Genomic DNA, 12,477 nt, shown 5'->3' with positions numbered 1-12,477 from the left:
TTGCTAAGCTCACCGATGCGTTCTTTCTTTTTAAGGATGTTCCAAACAGTTGATTTGGCCACACCTAATGTTTTTGCTATCTCTCTGATGGGTTTGTTTTGTTTTTTCAGCCTAATGATGGCTTGCTTCACTGATAGTGACAGCTCTTTGGATCTCATATTGAGAGTTGACAGCAACAGATTCCAAATGCAAATAGCACACTTGAAATGAACTCTGAACCTTTTATCTGCTCCTTGTAAATTAGATAATGAGGGAATAACACACACCTGGCCATGGAACAGCTGAGCAGCCAATTGTCCCATTACTTTTGGTCCCTTAAAAAGTGGGAGGCACATATACAAACTGTTGTAATTCCTACACCTTTCACCTGATTTGGATGTAAATGCCCTCAAATTAAAGCTGAAAGTCTGCAGTTAAATCACATCTTGTTTGTTTCATTTCAAATCCATTGTCTTGGTATAAAGAGCCAAAAAGATTAGAATTATGTCAATGTCCCAATATTTATGGACCTGACTGTATATACCTTTTACTGTCATGTACGGTACTGTGCATGTTTATGGCGTCTCCATTCTGTACCCTGGGCTGTAAATTACATATCCTTTAAGACTGCACTCTATATGTTAAATTTTACATCACATACATCAGACCACTGCACTCAAAACATTATAGCCTCCTGCTTCCTACACTGCATTTGCTATATTGTAGTTACACACTGCTGATTAAACTGTTAATTACCTTAACAGTTTCCAGTTGTAAGTCCAAGTAGTCTAACTATTTTAATACATTTTTTTAATGTAGGTTTAGACAAAGTGTTAGCTCCCTATCTATATTCTGCTTGCATATGACATATATGGGTTGTGGGGGATAATAGAGCTGTTACAGGGAGCAGAGGACTTCAAATTTCAATTAAAATAGCAGCCAGCTTAAACAGTAAGCAAGTACTGTCCTTTGTGCCAAATGTTTTTTTGCACCCTGTGTGATAAAGCACTGCACAATACACACTCCAGAGCCCTGTGCCCTGTGTGTTATTATGCACTCCTGAGTTCTGTATACTGTGTACTTCACATTCCTGAACCTTGCTTAATACGCAGCTCTAAGCCTAGATATGGTGGGAGGCATGGCTGAGGTGGGGAGTTGGCAGGGGGGGGGGGGGGGGAACAAGTTCCTGCAGCTATTCTCTGAGAAAAGAAGCCCTGCTTATCAATAGAAAACCTGAGTGTGGGGACAACGCACACAACTGCCTTGATTAAACTTTAACTTTAAACTTCAAAGGGCCTGCTACACATGAGAGGTTCCCCCATACATGAGAGCTTTCCATTGCATCAGAGTAGCCCCTTTCCTTCATCAAAACAGGGTTCCCCCTTCACAGATTACCTCCAGTCACACAGACCTTCCCATCACATCAGAGTTCTACCTTTTGGCTCTGGCAGAGGGCAGGAGGTGAAGGTGGTCTGGAGAAGAAATTGCATCGCCAAAGTGCAGGGGAGTCGCCCGCCATCACAATAGCAATGAATTATGTTCTGACTCCAGAGCATCGTTGGTGGTTATGGTGTTGGTGGCTGGCCCACCCACACCATGGCAACTGATGCTGCTGATCCAAGGCAAACTGGGCCCCATGCTCAGGACACCCCAGGGGAACCCAAATGGCACCCAGTTAAAAATTGGCCTAGCACAATACATTCTACATCTCCATACTCAGCCATCAGCATATCACATTTTAAAGTGGTTATAAACCCTAATGATGGTTTGCACTCATAAGTAGGTCATTTCTTCCTGAAAAATAATTAACAAGGAAGTAAAAAAATATTTGCAATACTTTAAATTTCCTGCCTTTCTTATGGTAATGTGACCTTCTTGCTTATGTTCTCTAAATGGCCTGAGCGTTGGGCAGGACCTAGCAGCGTATCACGGAGGCATGAATAGTGTTTTAAACACAGTCCACCAACTGTTGTCAATTAAAGCTAATATCTGTCCCATCAGTCAGTGCTACTGGCTTCATAAGCAACTAGGAGACAGAGGAGAAGAGTAAGCTGTAGATGGTGCTTTATTTTATTTTTTTGCCTGGAGCGAGCACACAATCGGTGGCACTCCAGGTCGCTGCCACTGCCAACAAGGAAGATGTCGTCACTGGCAGGATTAACAGGTATTTCTATCAGAATTACATTTATGAAAATTAGGTACACAATGTTATAAAGTTATTGTGGAGACTGTAGTGAGTTGTATTTATTAAGGCTTTACAGACACTTTTTTCTGCTATACCATCACCTTTTCTGCCATCTTTTATAACTACCCACTGTATACTCCTCTGGGATAGTATATTCATATTCCAAATTAGCCAGACTAGTATTCCCTGAAGCCACAATGTAAAACACAGGAGCACTAAAAGGACGGGCTTGTGGGTGAAGTGAAGCCCAATGATAATTGTCCAAAATCAAAGTTGTGGATGACAGGCAGGAGCTCCACAATCAGTCATAAGAAAACAGTGTTTATTGTATTAAAAATGTTTAAAAAGGTGTAATTAGGTTAATAAACCATAAGGTGGCAGCCTCAAACAAACCCCCTATGTCACTGTGGCTTTCATGTGCATCCTTACCAGCGGTTTGTGACATAGGGGGTTTGTTTGAGGCTGCCACCTTATGGTTAATTTACTTAGTTACGCCTTTTTAAGCGTTTTTAATACAACAAACACTGTTTTCTTATGACTGATTGTGGAGCTCCTGCCTGTCATTCACAAATTTTGATTTTGGACAATCATTGGGCTTCACCCACAAGCTTGTCCTTTTAGCGCTCCTGTGTTTTACAATGTGGCTTCAAGTTATCAGCTCTCCTCCCCATGGAGAGGTTGTGGAGCAGCTAGGAGACAATAGGCTGTATCATTTGACCGTCAACTTTGTAGCAGGCGCTAGATCACATTTTTCTGTGAAACTTAAAAAAGACTGGTATTCCCACCTGGGAGTCAAAAAGAAAAAAAAAAGCTATTTTTTTTCTACTCACACTGCCTTCTCAGGATATCAGTTTAATTTTGTAATTCAGTGTGAACAAATCTGCTGCTAATACTTTCTGCCTGGCTGTTCTGGCTTACATACTATTTAACCACTTTACAACCGGAGGATTTTGCTGTCTTCCGTCCAGGCCACTTTTTGCGATTCGGCGCTGTGCGACTTCAACTGACAATTGCGCGGTCGTGCGACGCCGTACCCAAACGAAATTTACGTCCTTTTTTCCCACAAACAGAGCTTTCTTTTGGTGGTATTTGATCACCTGTGCGATTTTTACTTTTTGCGCTATAAACAAAAAAAGAGCGTTTATTTTGAAAAAATAACAATATTTTTCACATTTTTTATATGAAATTCCCCCCAAAAAAGATGTAAAAACCAATTTTTTTAAAAGTTTTTGGCCAATTTGTTTTATGCTACATATGTTTGGTAAAAAAAATCGCAATAAGCGTATTTTGATTGGTTTGCGCAAAAGTTATTGCGTTTACTAACAAAGGGAAAGATTTCTGTCATTTTTGGTGTTTTTTTTTTTAACGCGTAATGGCGGCGATCTGCGATTTTTTTTGCGGGACTGCGACATTGCGGCGGACAGACCGGACCCCTGACTGACATTTTTGACACTTTTGGGGGTACCAGTGACATTACTGCAGTAATCAGTGCTATATATATGCACTGTTACTGTAAAAATGACACTGGCAGGGAAGGGGTTAATTTTATTGGAGAGGGAGGGGTTAATGTATGCCTGGTGCTTACTGACGTGTAGGGGGGGAGGTGACTGAGTGATTCATGGACAGATCGGATGTCCAGCTATGCTGAACAGTCCGATCTGTCACTCCCTGTCACTATGGAGATCCGCCCGCTGTGTTTACACACAGCGGGCGGATCTCCAGACTCGATCCCCGACGATCGGGTAAGAGCAGCGGCGATCGCCGCTGCTCCTCCCCTGGCCCGACTCCCGCTGTGAATGAAAACAGCGGGAGCGAGCCTCCGGCGGCGCGCAAGCGCCGCCCAGAAGGGGAGGAGTCCAGTCACGTTAATACTACGTGGCTGGACGATAACGAACCACTCTGCCGCAGTAGTATTACTGTGAGCGGTTGCAGAGTGGTTAAACTAAATACCTGAAACAAGTATGCAGCATGTGAAGTCATAAACCCGATCACACATTTAACGTGCTGAAACTAGAAGATCAGCATAGCAGACAGACAAGAAGCATTTTCAGAAGTAAATTAGTAAATGGCACTTCTGTAGTTATCTTTTGACAGGTTTACTTGCAGACTGTAGCAAGGAAGAAGCAGTTTTTCCCAGAGGTGAACCATACAAGAAGGGTAAAAAGCAGATTCTATTTAATTCATGGAAACTGTATAACGGCTTCTATGAATGGAGGAGCTAGGTGGAAAATAGGGAGGGCATAGTCAGGCACTCTTGAGAGCCTGTGACAGCCCCCACAGTTCTATTAACCCCTTGCTAACCCAGCCTTTTTCTGACATTTGTTGCTTACAAATTAAAATCAGTATTTTTTGCTAGACAATTACTTAGAACCCCCAAACACTATATAAATATTTTTTAGCAGAGATCCTAGAGAATAAAATAGTGATAGTTACATTTTTTTATGTCATACTGTTTTTGCGCAACGGTTTTTCAAAGGCAATTTTTTTTATAATCTGAAAGATGTTATGCCAAGTAAATACATACCTAACATGTCATGCTTTAAAATTGCGTGCGCTCATGGAATGGTGCCAAACTACGGTACTTAATCTCCATAGGTGACGCTTTAAAAATTTCTACAGGTTAGCAGTTTAGAGTTACAGAGGACGTCTAGTGCTAGAATCATTGCTCTCATTCAGACGTACACGGCAATACCTCACATATGTGGTGCAAACCTAATTTACATATGTGGCCATGACATACGTATGTGTTCACTGCTGCGTGCATGCACGCAGGAACGTGGATGCTTTAATATAGTTTTTTTTTTATTTTATTTTTTACTTTTTTCACTGTCCCTTTCAAAAAGTTTTTAATCACTTCTATTGCAAGGAATGTAAAAAATCCTTGGGATAACAATACAGCATGACCGGTCCTCTTTACTGAGAGATCTGGGGTCAAATCTCTCTTCTAACCTTAAAAGCAAGAGATAAAAGCAAAAAAAAAAAAAGTTTTTATCTTGCTTTAAAAAAAAAAAAAAATAATGTACATGCCTCGAAAACTGGAAGTGAAGTCATTCCGGTCATCCATGGGCATAGAGATGAGCAGTGGCCATCTTGCCAGCGCCCATCTCTATATGAAAATACAGCCGACACCGGATGGTTCCCGGGCTCGCTGACCAGTAAGCCCAAAAAGCAGCAGAAAGGGGGGGTCACCTCTTCCGCAGCTTATAAAAGTGATCCTGTGGCGAAACCGCCGCTGGGATCATTTTTATTTGAAAGCCAACTGCCTGATAATCTAAAAAAAAAAAAAAAAAAAAAAAAGATACTGGGGTTATGGCATCCCCGGTATTTAACGTCAAACTAGTGACGTATATTACCAGGCAGTCAGCAAGTGGATAATCTCTGCTGCTCTGGAAGATTATGACAGCAGGGAAGGTGGGGCATGAACAGAGAAGGATTTCACCCAACAGAAAAGGCATCAGAACAAGGGACACGTCCTAAAGATTGTGAGTTATGTCCCTTGTGCTGAATGTTATGTTTTGTTGTATTTTGGCTGCACTTAGACCAACGGCAGATGATCCCTAAAAATTATTCTAAAATGATTGTAACAGTGTTCCTCAGACCACACTGTGCTGTGCTAACATTCTATGAACAGGATGCTAGTGTATGATAAGCACACCAAATTATAGCAGAAGGTGGATGTAGCGAGATTACAGATTAAGCACATAGAGTTCAACTTGTTTTCATTGCAGAAAGCAATGCATTATGATTGCACTGGAATGACATATGTGTTTCTATTCTTACAAATGCCATTATTCACTATTAATTACCTGCACTATGCTCTGAGGCGGCTTCTGAGTTACTAGCAGTTTCCTCCTCTTCTTCCTCCTCTTCCTCTTCTTCCTCCTCCTCTTCTTCCTCTTCCCCTTCCTCAGACTCCTCAGAACTGGTTTCTTCTTCTTCCTCAGACCCTGAAGCAGATCCTCCTGAAAATACAGAAAATCTATTGGAACCGAGTTTACAAGGCTTGAGAGAGGAATTTCATGAAAATTGAGCATCAGTGCAGTGATAGGAGTGGATTAGAGATATAGGGGTTGATTCACTAACATTTACCGCATGCGATAAGGGCATCATGTTACTAATTTGCATAAATTATTGCATGCAGCAATCCCATGTTAACATATATATTATTAATATACAGGCTTTATATAGCACCAACAGTTTGTGCAGCTTTACAAAACAAGGGCAGACAGTAAAAACTGGATTTTTGACTTACCGTAAAGTCATTTTCTCTTAAGTTCGTTGACAGACGCAGTTCTCTGATCCATATCAGTAGGGTTATACTCCTGTAGGGGGCAGTATAACCCTACTGATATGGATCAGATAACTGCGTCTATCAATGAACGATAGAGAAAACTGGATTTTTGACTTACCGTAAAATCCTTTTCTCTTAAGTTCATTGACGGATGCAGTTCTCTGATCCATATCAATAGGGTTATACTGCCCCCTACAGGAGTATAATCCTACTGATATGGATCAGAGAACTGCGTCCATCAAAGAATGATAGAGAAAGTTAAAATACCATTTAATACAGGAGGAAATCAGACAAAAATCTAGAAAATTGGCAGTCCTGCATATCTGGCAAATGTAGTCCTTGCATTCATGCAATAAAGCAGATACATTAAGTGCTTCTGTACCTGAAGAAGATTCCGCAGAACTGGTCTTCCTCTCGCTGTCACTAATATCTTGTAAGTCAGACAAAAGATCCCTCACATCTGGTCTATCCTCTTTGACTGAAGGAAGGAAAAGTGAAAGGCAATATAAACACTTGGAAGAAATTCACTAAGTTACAGGCATTGATGCAGGGGTACTGAAGTGAACAAGGGTTTGATAATAAAGTTCATCATGTTTTATTGGTTTTAAACTATAACTTCTCTATAACTTTTCATAATTTTGCTTCAGAGTGCTAAAATACAGAAGGTCAAGTTATAATTTTCATGGGTTAGATGTATCCTTAAAAAATAACATTACTTTTAGTCAGTGTTAAAGGGTCTGATATTTCAGTTACAAGTGCAAATGGTGGGATGAGTAACCCCTTTACTTGTATATGTTAGGAGATAGGATCTCGTCTATGGACCTCCAGGTGTGAACACCCATGCGATCCGATTCCAATGCGGACCAAAAATAAAAGGGTCCTGCACCATTTTGGTCCAAATGCGATGCAAATTCAGCTATGCGAACTGTTCGGCTGAATTTGCATCGCACAGACAACGCATATGATCTGCACAGTAATGCGGTGCAAATCATGTGATGTCTGTCATCTCAATAGTGTGAACCCAGCCTAACACCACAATGGTAGCGCAACAGACCATTGTGAAGACATACATAGAATTTAAAGGGATACGTTTTTCCTGAGCTTTTCTTGCATTAAATGTGCCAATAATGGCTGACAAATTCATTATTATTTAAAAAGTTAACAATAATGCAATTATATATAAAAAAAAATTTGTTTTTATAAACTGTAATTTTCGGTTTTTGGCCAAGTGCATTGTGCATATTCGGTTTCGGCACCAACATTTTTATTCTGTGCACCTCTAGTTTTTAGTTTACATTGTCAAAAATAAAAAAACATTAGGCATGAATATGTTCAAACCTGGCACCATTATTGCCACCTTTTTCTCTTATCTGTAAAATACCAATAACACCATTTGCGGCCGATATGTTTTGGCAGCCATATTTTGGTGCATTTCTACTAAAAGCCCTTCAGGGAGCATGGCAACCCCTTGTGTGGGCTGCAGGACGTGTACAGACCTAAGGACTCAGGAAAAGAGATATAACCAATATACTCCAAGAGATCAATATTGATTTCTCAGGCAGTTTTATACGCCAACATTTTCCAAAAACCAATGTAATCAGTTCTGGGTTTACTGACCTTTTTAAAAACATACCAATTACTGGCTGGAAGGTCTCATGCCCTTTCATGTGGCTATAGTTAGAGATACCAGTATGGCAACACTAAAGCCAATACATTCAAGTTTACACACTATCACCCATAAATACAAGTCCCCAGGTAGCCTTTGAAGAAAAAAAATACATTTGGGCATATGCAAGACGCTGAACATTCAGTATTTAAGTGTTACTATACCCAGTACCCTGCATTCATTATGTCTGGTCTCCCACAGTACACAGAACATGGAAATGCAATTATTTGTAGATATAAACTGCTAAATAACTTTTCTCATCAGCAATATAAAGAAATATTGTGACTTCTGTTAGTGTCTGGTTAAAGCTTGTAGGAGTTTTCCTACTCTTACTGTTCTATGAGGCTGCAGGACCCCTGACCCTCTGTTTGGACAGTGCTGATTGGCCCTGTGCCGATCCAATGCACACTTCCAAGACAAAAAAAGAAAAACTCTGTAGCAATACACACCAAACTGAGCATGTGCAGACTGACTCCAAAGGCTCTGTCTTATAAGGAGATGGATTGGGGGCAGTGGAAGGGGGGAAATAACATGGAAGACAGGATCAAACAGCCTATTTACATAATGCACCGGAATACCCCTTAGGTTCCACAGTGAGTATAAGAAGCATGCTGTACTGCATATACAGACCAATTTTACTGTTGCGGGTTTAGTAACACTTTAATAATTATAATGCTGATAACCTATTTTGGTTAATGCAACCCCAATTCCAATAAATGTTAGAGCACTGAAAAACCTACATACAAACAGAAAGCAATGGTTTGCAAATTTCATAAACCCATTTTTTATTCACAATAAAAAACAGAATCATGTCAAATGTTTAAACTAAGAAAATGTCCCATTTTAAATAAAAAATAAGGTTGAAATTGATGGCAGCAACATGTCTCACGAAAGCTGGGACAGGACATGGTCTACCGCAGTGTAGCATCCCCACTTCTTTTAAAGTAATATTAAAGGCAGATTTTTTTTTTTTTTTAATAATAAACATTTCATACATACTTACCTGCTCTATGCAGTGGTTTTGATCAGAAGCAGCCCCAATCCTCCTCTTTTCGGGTTCCCCCGGCGGTGCTCTTGGCCTTTCCCTCCTGCCAAGTGCCCCCATAACAAGCAGCTTGCTATGGGGGCACCTGAGAAGGTTTGCTCCTAAATCATTGCTCTGGGTGTCTATTCACACACCGAGCTTGGCTCACCCATGCCCCACTCTCTCCTCATTGGCTGTGAATGACAAAGAGGAGAAAGACCCGGGAGAGCCACTGCTGCTCGCATGCACATCGCTGGATTGAGATGGGGCTCAGGCAAGTGTTAGGAGCGGCTGGGGGGCTACTGCACATAGAAGGCATTTCACCTACATGCATAGACTACATGAAAGTTAAAAACCTTGAGCCTTTACAACCAACTGATTAGACAAGTTGTTGGAATTTTGGAAGAGGAACCTTGTCCCATTCTTGCCCGATATAGGATTCTAACTGCTCAAAAATCTTGGGTCTCCTTTGTCCTATTTTGAATTCCAAGATGCGGCAAATATTTTAAGTTGGTGAAAGGTCTAAACTGCAGGCAGGCTAGTTAAGCCCCTGGACTCTTAGTATGAAGTCATGCCGTTTGTCATAGAAGCAGTTTGCGGTTTTGCATGGTCCTGCTGAAATATGCAAGGTCTTCCTTGAAAAAGATGCCCCCTGGATGAGAGCATATGCTGCTCTAAAACCCGGATATATTTTTAAGCATTGATCGTGTCTTTCCAGATGTGCAAGCTGCCCATTCCATACGCACTAATGCACCCCTATACCATCAGAGATGCAGGCTTTTTAAACTGGAAGGTCCCCCTCCGCTTTAGTCATGGTTGCCTAAAAGAACATCAAATTTCAACTCATCTGGCCAAAGAAGTTTTCCACTATGCAACAGGCCATTTTAAATGAGCTTTTGGAAAGCGGTGTTTTTGTATTGTGCTCAGATTTGGCTTCTTCTTTGCATTATAGAGCTTTAACTTGCCTTTATGGATGGCATGGCAAACTATGTTTACATACAGTGATTCTTGGAAGTATTCCTGAGCCCATGCAGTGATGTCCATTACAGAATCATGCCTGTTTTAGTGCAGTGCCGTCTGAGGGCCTAAAAATCATGGGCATCCAATATTGCGTTTCTGCCTCGTCCCTTGGGCACAGAGATTTCCGGATTCTTCTAACCTTTGCATGATATTACATACTGTAGATCATACTATATTTTAAGCCTTTGCAGTTTTACAATAAGAAACATTATTCTGAAATTGTTCGACATTTTTTAGAAAATCTAGCTTTTCGCAGTTGAACCTCTGCCAAGTTTTACTTCTGAGCCACTCTGACTCTCCAACATGCCCTTTTGCTTGCGTATACTCATTTAGAATGTGCATTACACCCAAAAGAAATAATAGAAGTTTAAGGCAAAGTGCAGCCAACCCACAGGAAACCCGCAGATGCACTGTACTGTGGGTAAACTGCAGCACATCAGTGTGAAAGCAGCCTTATGGAGGGTTGAGAAAAGTAAGGGCTCGTTTCCATTTGTGGTTTGGTGGGTGGTAAAAACACCATTGTTGAGACATGTCTCCCCACCGAAACCACTGATGCAGCATCAGGAGTCACAATGGTGGTGACCCCATCCCATGCTTCAGGGAAGGCCTGTGTGGCCTCCCTATCACAATCTGTTTTACAGTTGGGCAGGATGGGGAGCATATACAAGAACTGATCCTCTCCTCTCCATTTTCCCCCTGCAACTGTTAAAAGTCAACTTCTCCTTCTCTCCCTTCCATCGGCATTCAGCAGCTGCAGGAGGAAAATGTTTGCTATGCTACTCAAAAATAATAAAATTCTAAATTCTGAAACCACTTCATTACATTGTGGCCCGTGACCTATTACCAAATCATTTAAAGCGTTTATTATCCTAAAAAAAAAAAAAAAAAAAATGGATCCCGTTCCCCTAAAGCAGTGTTTCCCAACTCCGGTCCTCAGGGCACACTAACAAGCCAGGTTTGCAAGATAACTGAAATACATCACAGGTGATATCATTTTCTGCTCAGTGATTGCAGTATTCTAGTCTGCATCACCCCAAGGTAATACTTAAAATCTGGCCTGTTAGTGTGCCCTGAGGACCGGAGTTGGGAAACACTGCCCTAAAGCATAAATAACAGCACAGTGCTTGTGCTGTGCAATGTGGCCCCTTCTAACATCTAAAAATCCTGGCTGATCCTGACAGTTTCTAGCATCCCCTCTGTACACTGACCACAGTGTAGCATGGCTGCTGAGCCCTGACATCGTGGTCAGTGTTCATGCCTTCGTCAATCTCAGCCCTGCTATCCTATGTCCTCCTCCGTCGTCCTCCCTGCCTAGCAGCTCTGTGTCAGCAGCCCCCTTCCCCCTCCAGCTGAAATAACTGTTAATATGTTATGTAATCCACTGTTTTCTAAGCTTGTGTGCCTCTGTCTGTGTGTTTTATTAAAAAAAAAAAAAAATGCTGCGAATACCTTATTTTAGTGTGCTGCTTTGCAATCATGTGACTGGCCGGCTCTCTCTCCCCTCTTCTCCTCCCGAGTGACATCAGCAGGGGAATCTCAGCCCCGCCCCCTACAGCTGTCAGATGGCGAGAGGAGAGCGCAAGCCAGTCACATGATCGCCAAGCAGCACACTAAAATAAGGTATTCACAGGATTTTGTTTCATAAAACACAGGCACACAGGCTTAGAAAACAGAGGATTATAGAAAGTCATACAAGTGGCTTAACAACCACTTTAAGTGGCCCTTGCTCTTCAAAAGGTTGAGCACCCCTGTCTTAGCCTATATCAGGAGTTATAGGCCAACTTTATGTAGAACTGTGGCCAGGGTATTAATATTCAAATATTTACATATTCTTGAAAAGCAGCTCTGAAAAAAAAAGCCTCACAGTCCTTTGTGGATTTTTTGCTTACAGAAAAACACTTTTTTAAACATTTTCTCTTTTTTTTTTACATAATTCTGCTTCCCCTTTTAGAATGGATACGGCAGGCCTTCTTTTCTTTAATGTAAACGTAGCACATGTACTGTAAAAGGGGGACTAAGCCGACTTGGTGGACTTCACTGCTTCTGTTGTAAACTTTGAGATGAATTGCTCCACATTGTCTGCTGCTACAGAGGTTAGCCAGGGCTTATTTTAAAGCTGGTTTTCGGCTTATTAAGAAAATATAAAAAATGTAAATATTTGAATGTCTCTAGCTTTGTCACAGTTCAACTTTGGGTCTCAAATTCCTTCCTTGATAACTACATGATCTCACCCACTGCACTGGAAAACTGTAAGATTACAGAGTAGACAGTAAAGCATCTGAAAGATTTTAGGGGAACTCCGAGCCCTCGCA

The 12,477-nt window shown here is 41.2% G+C and overlaps 1 protein-coding gene across 1 annotated transcript in view; it reads right to left on the bottom strand.

Moving 5' to 3' along the window:
* LOC309568159 (cyclin-dependent kinase 11B-like) overlaps window positions 1-12,477 on the bottom strand; it is a 119,603-nt gene that overhangs the window by 82,137 nt on the left and 24,989 nt on the right. Inside the window, exons 9-10 of the mRNA XM_082273779.1 lie at window positions 6,838-6,933; window positions 5,971-6,126 (exon numbers count right to left, since the gene is read on the bottom strand). Of these exons, the coding sequence (XP_082129905.1) occupies window positions 5,971-6,126; window positions 6,838-6,933 (252 nt within the window). The remainder of the gene's footprint in view (window positions 1-5,970; window positions 6,127-6,837; window positions 6,934-12,477) is intronic.

This window comes from Pelophylax lessonae (genome assembly GCF_965119305.1).
Source record: "Pelophylax lessonae genome assembly, chromosome: 12".
In the NCBI taxonomy this organism is placed as follows: domain Eukaryota; kingdom Metazoa; phylum Chordata; class Amphibia; order Anura; family Ranidae; genus Pelophylax; species Pelophylax lessonae.
Note: the sequence above shows the minus strand (reverse complement) of the source record. Positions and strands in the feature narration are given on the sequence as shown.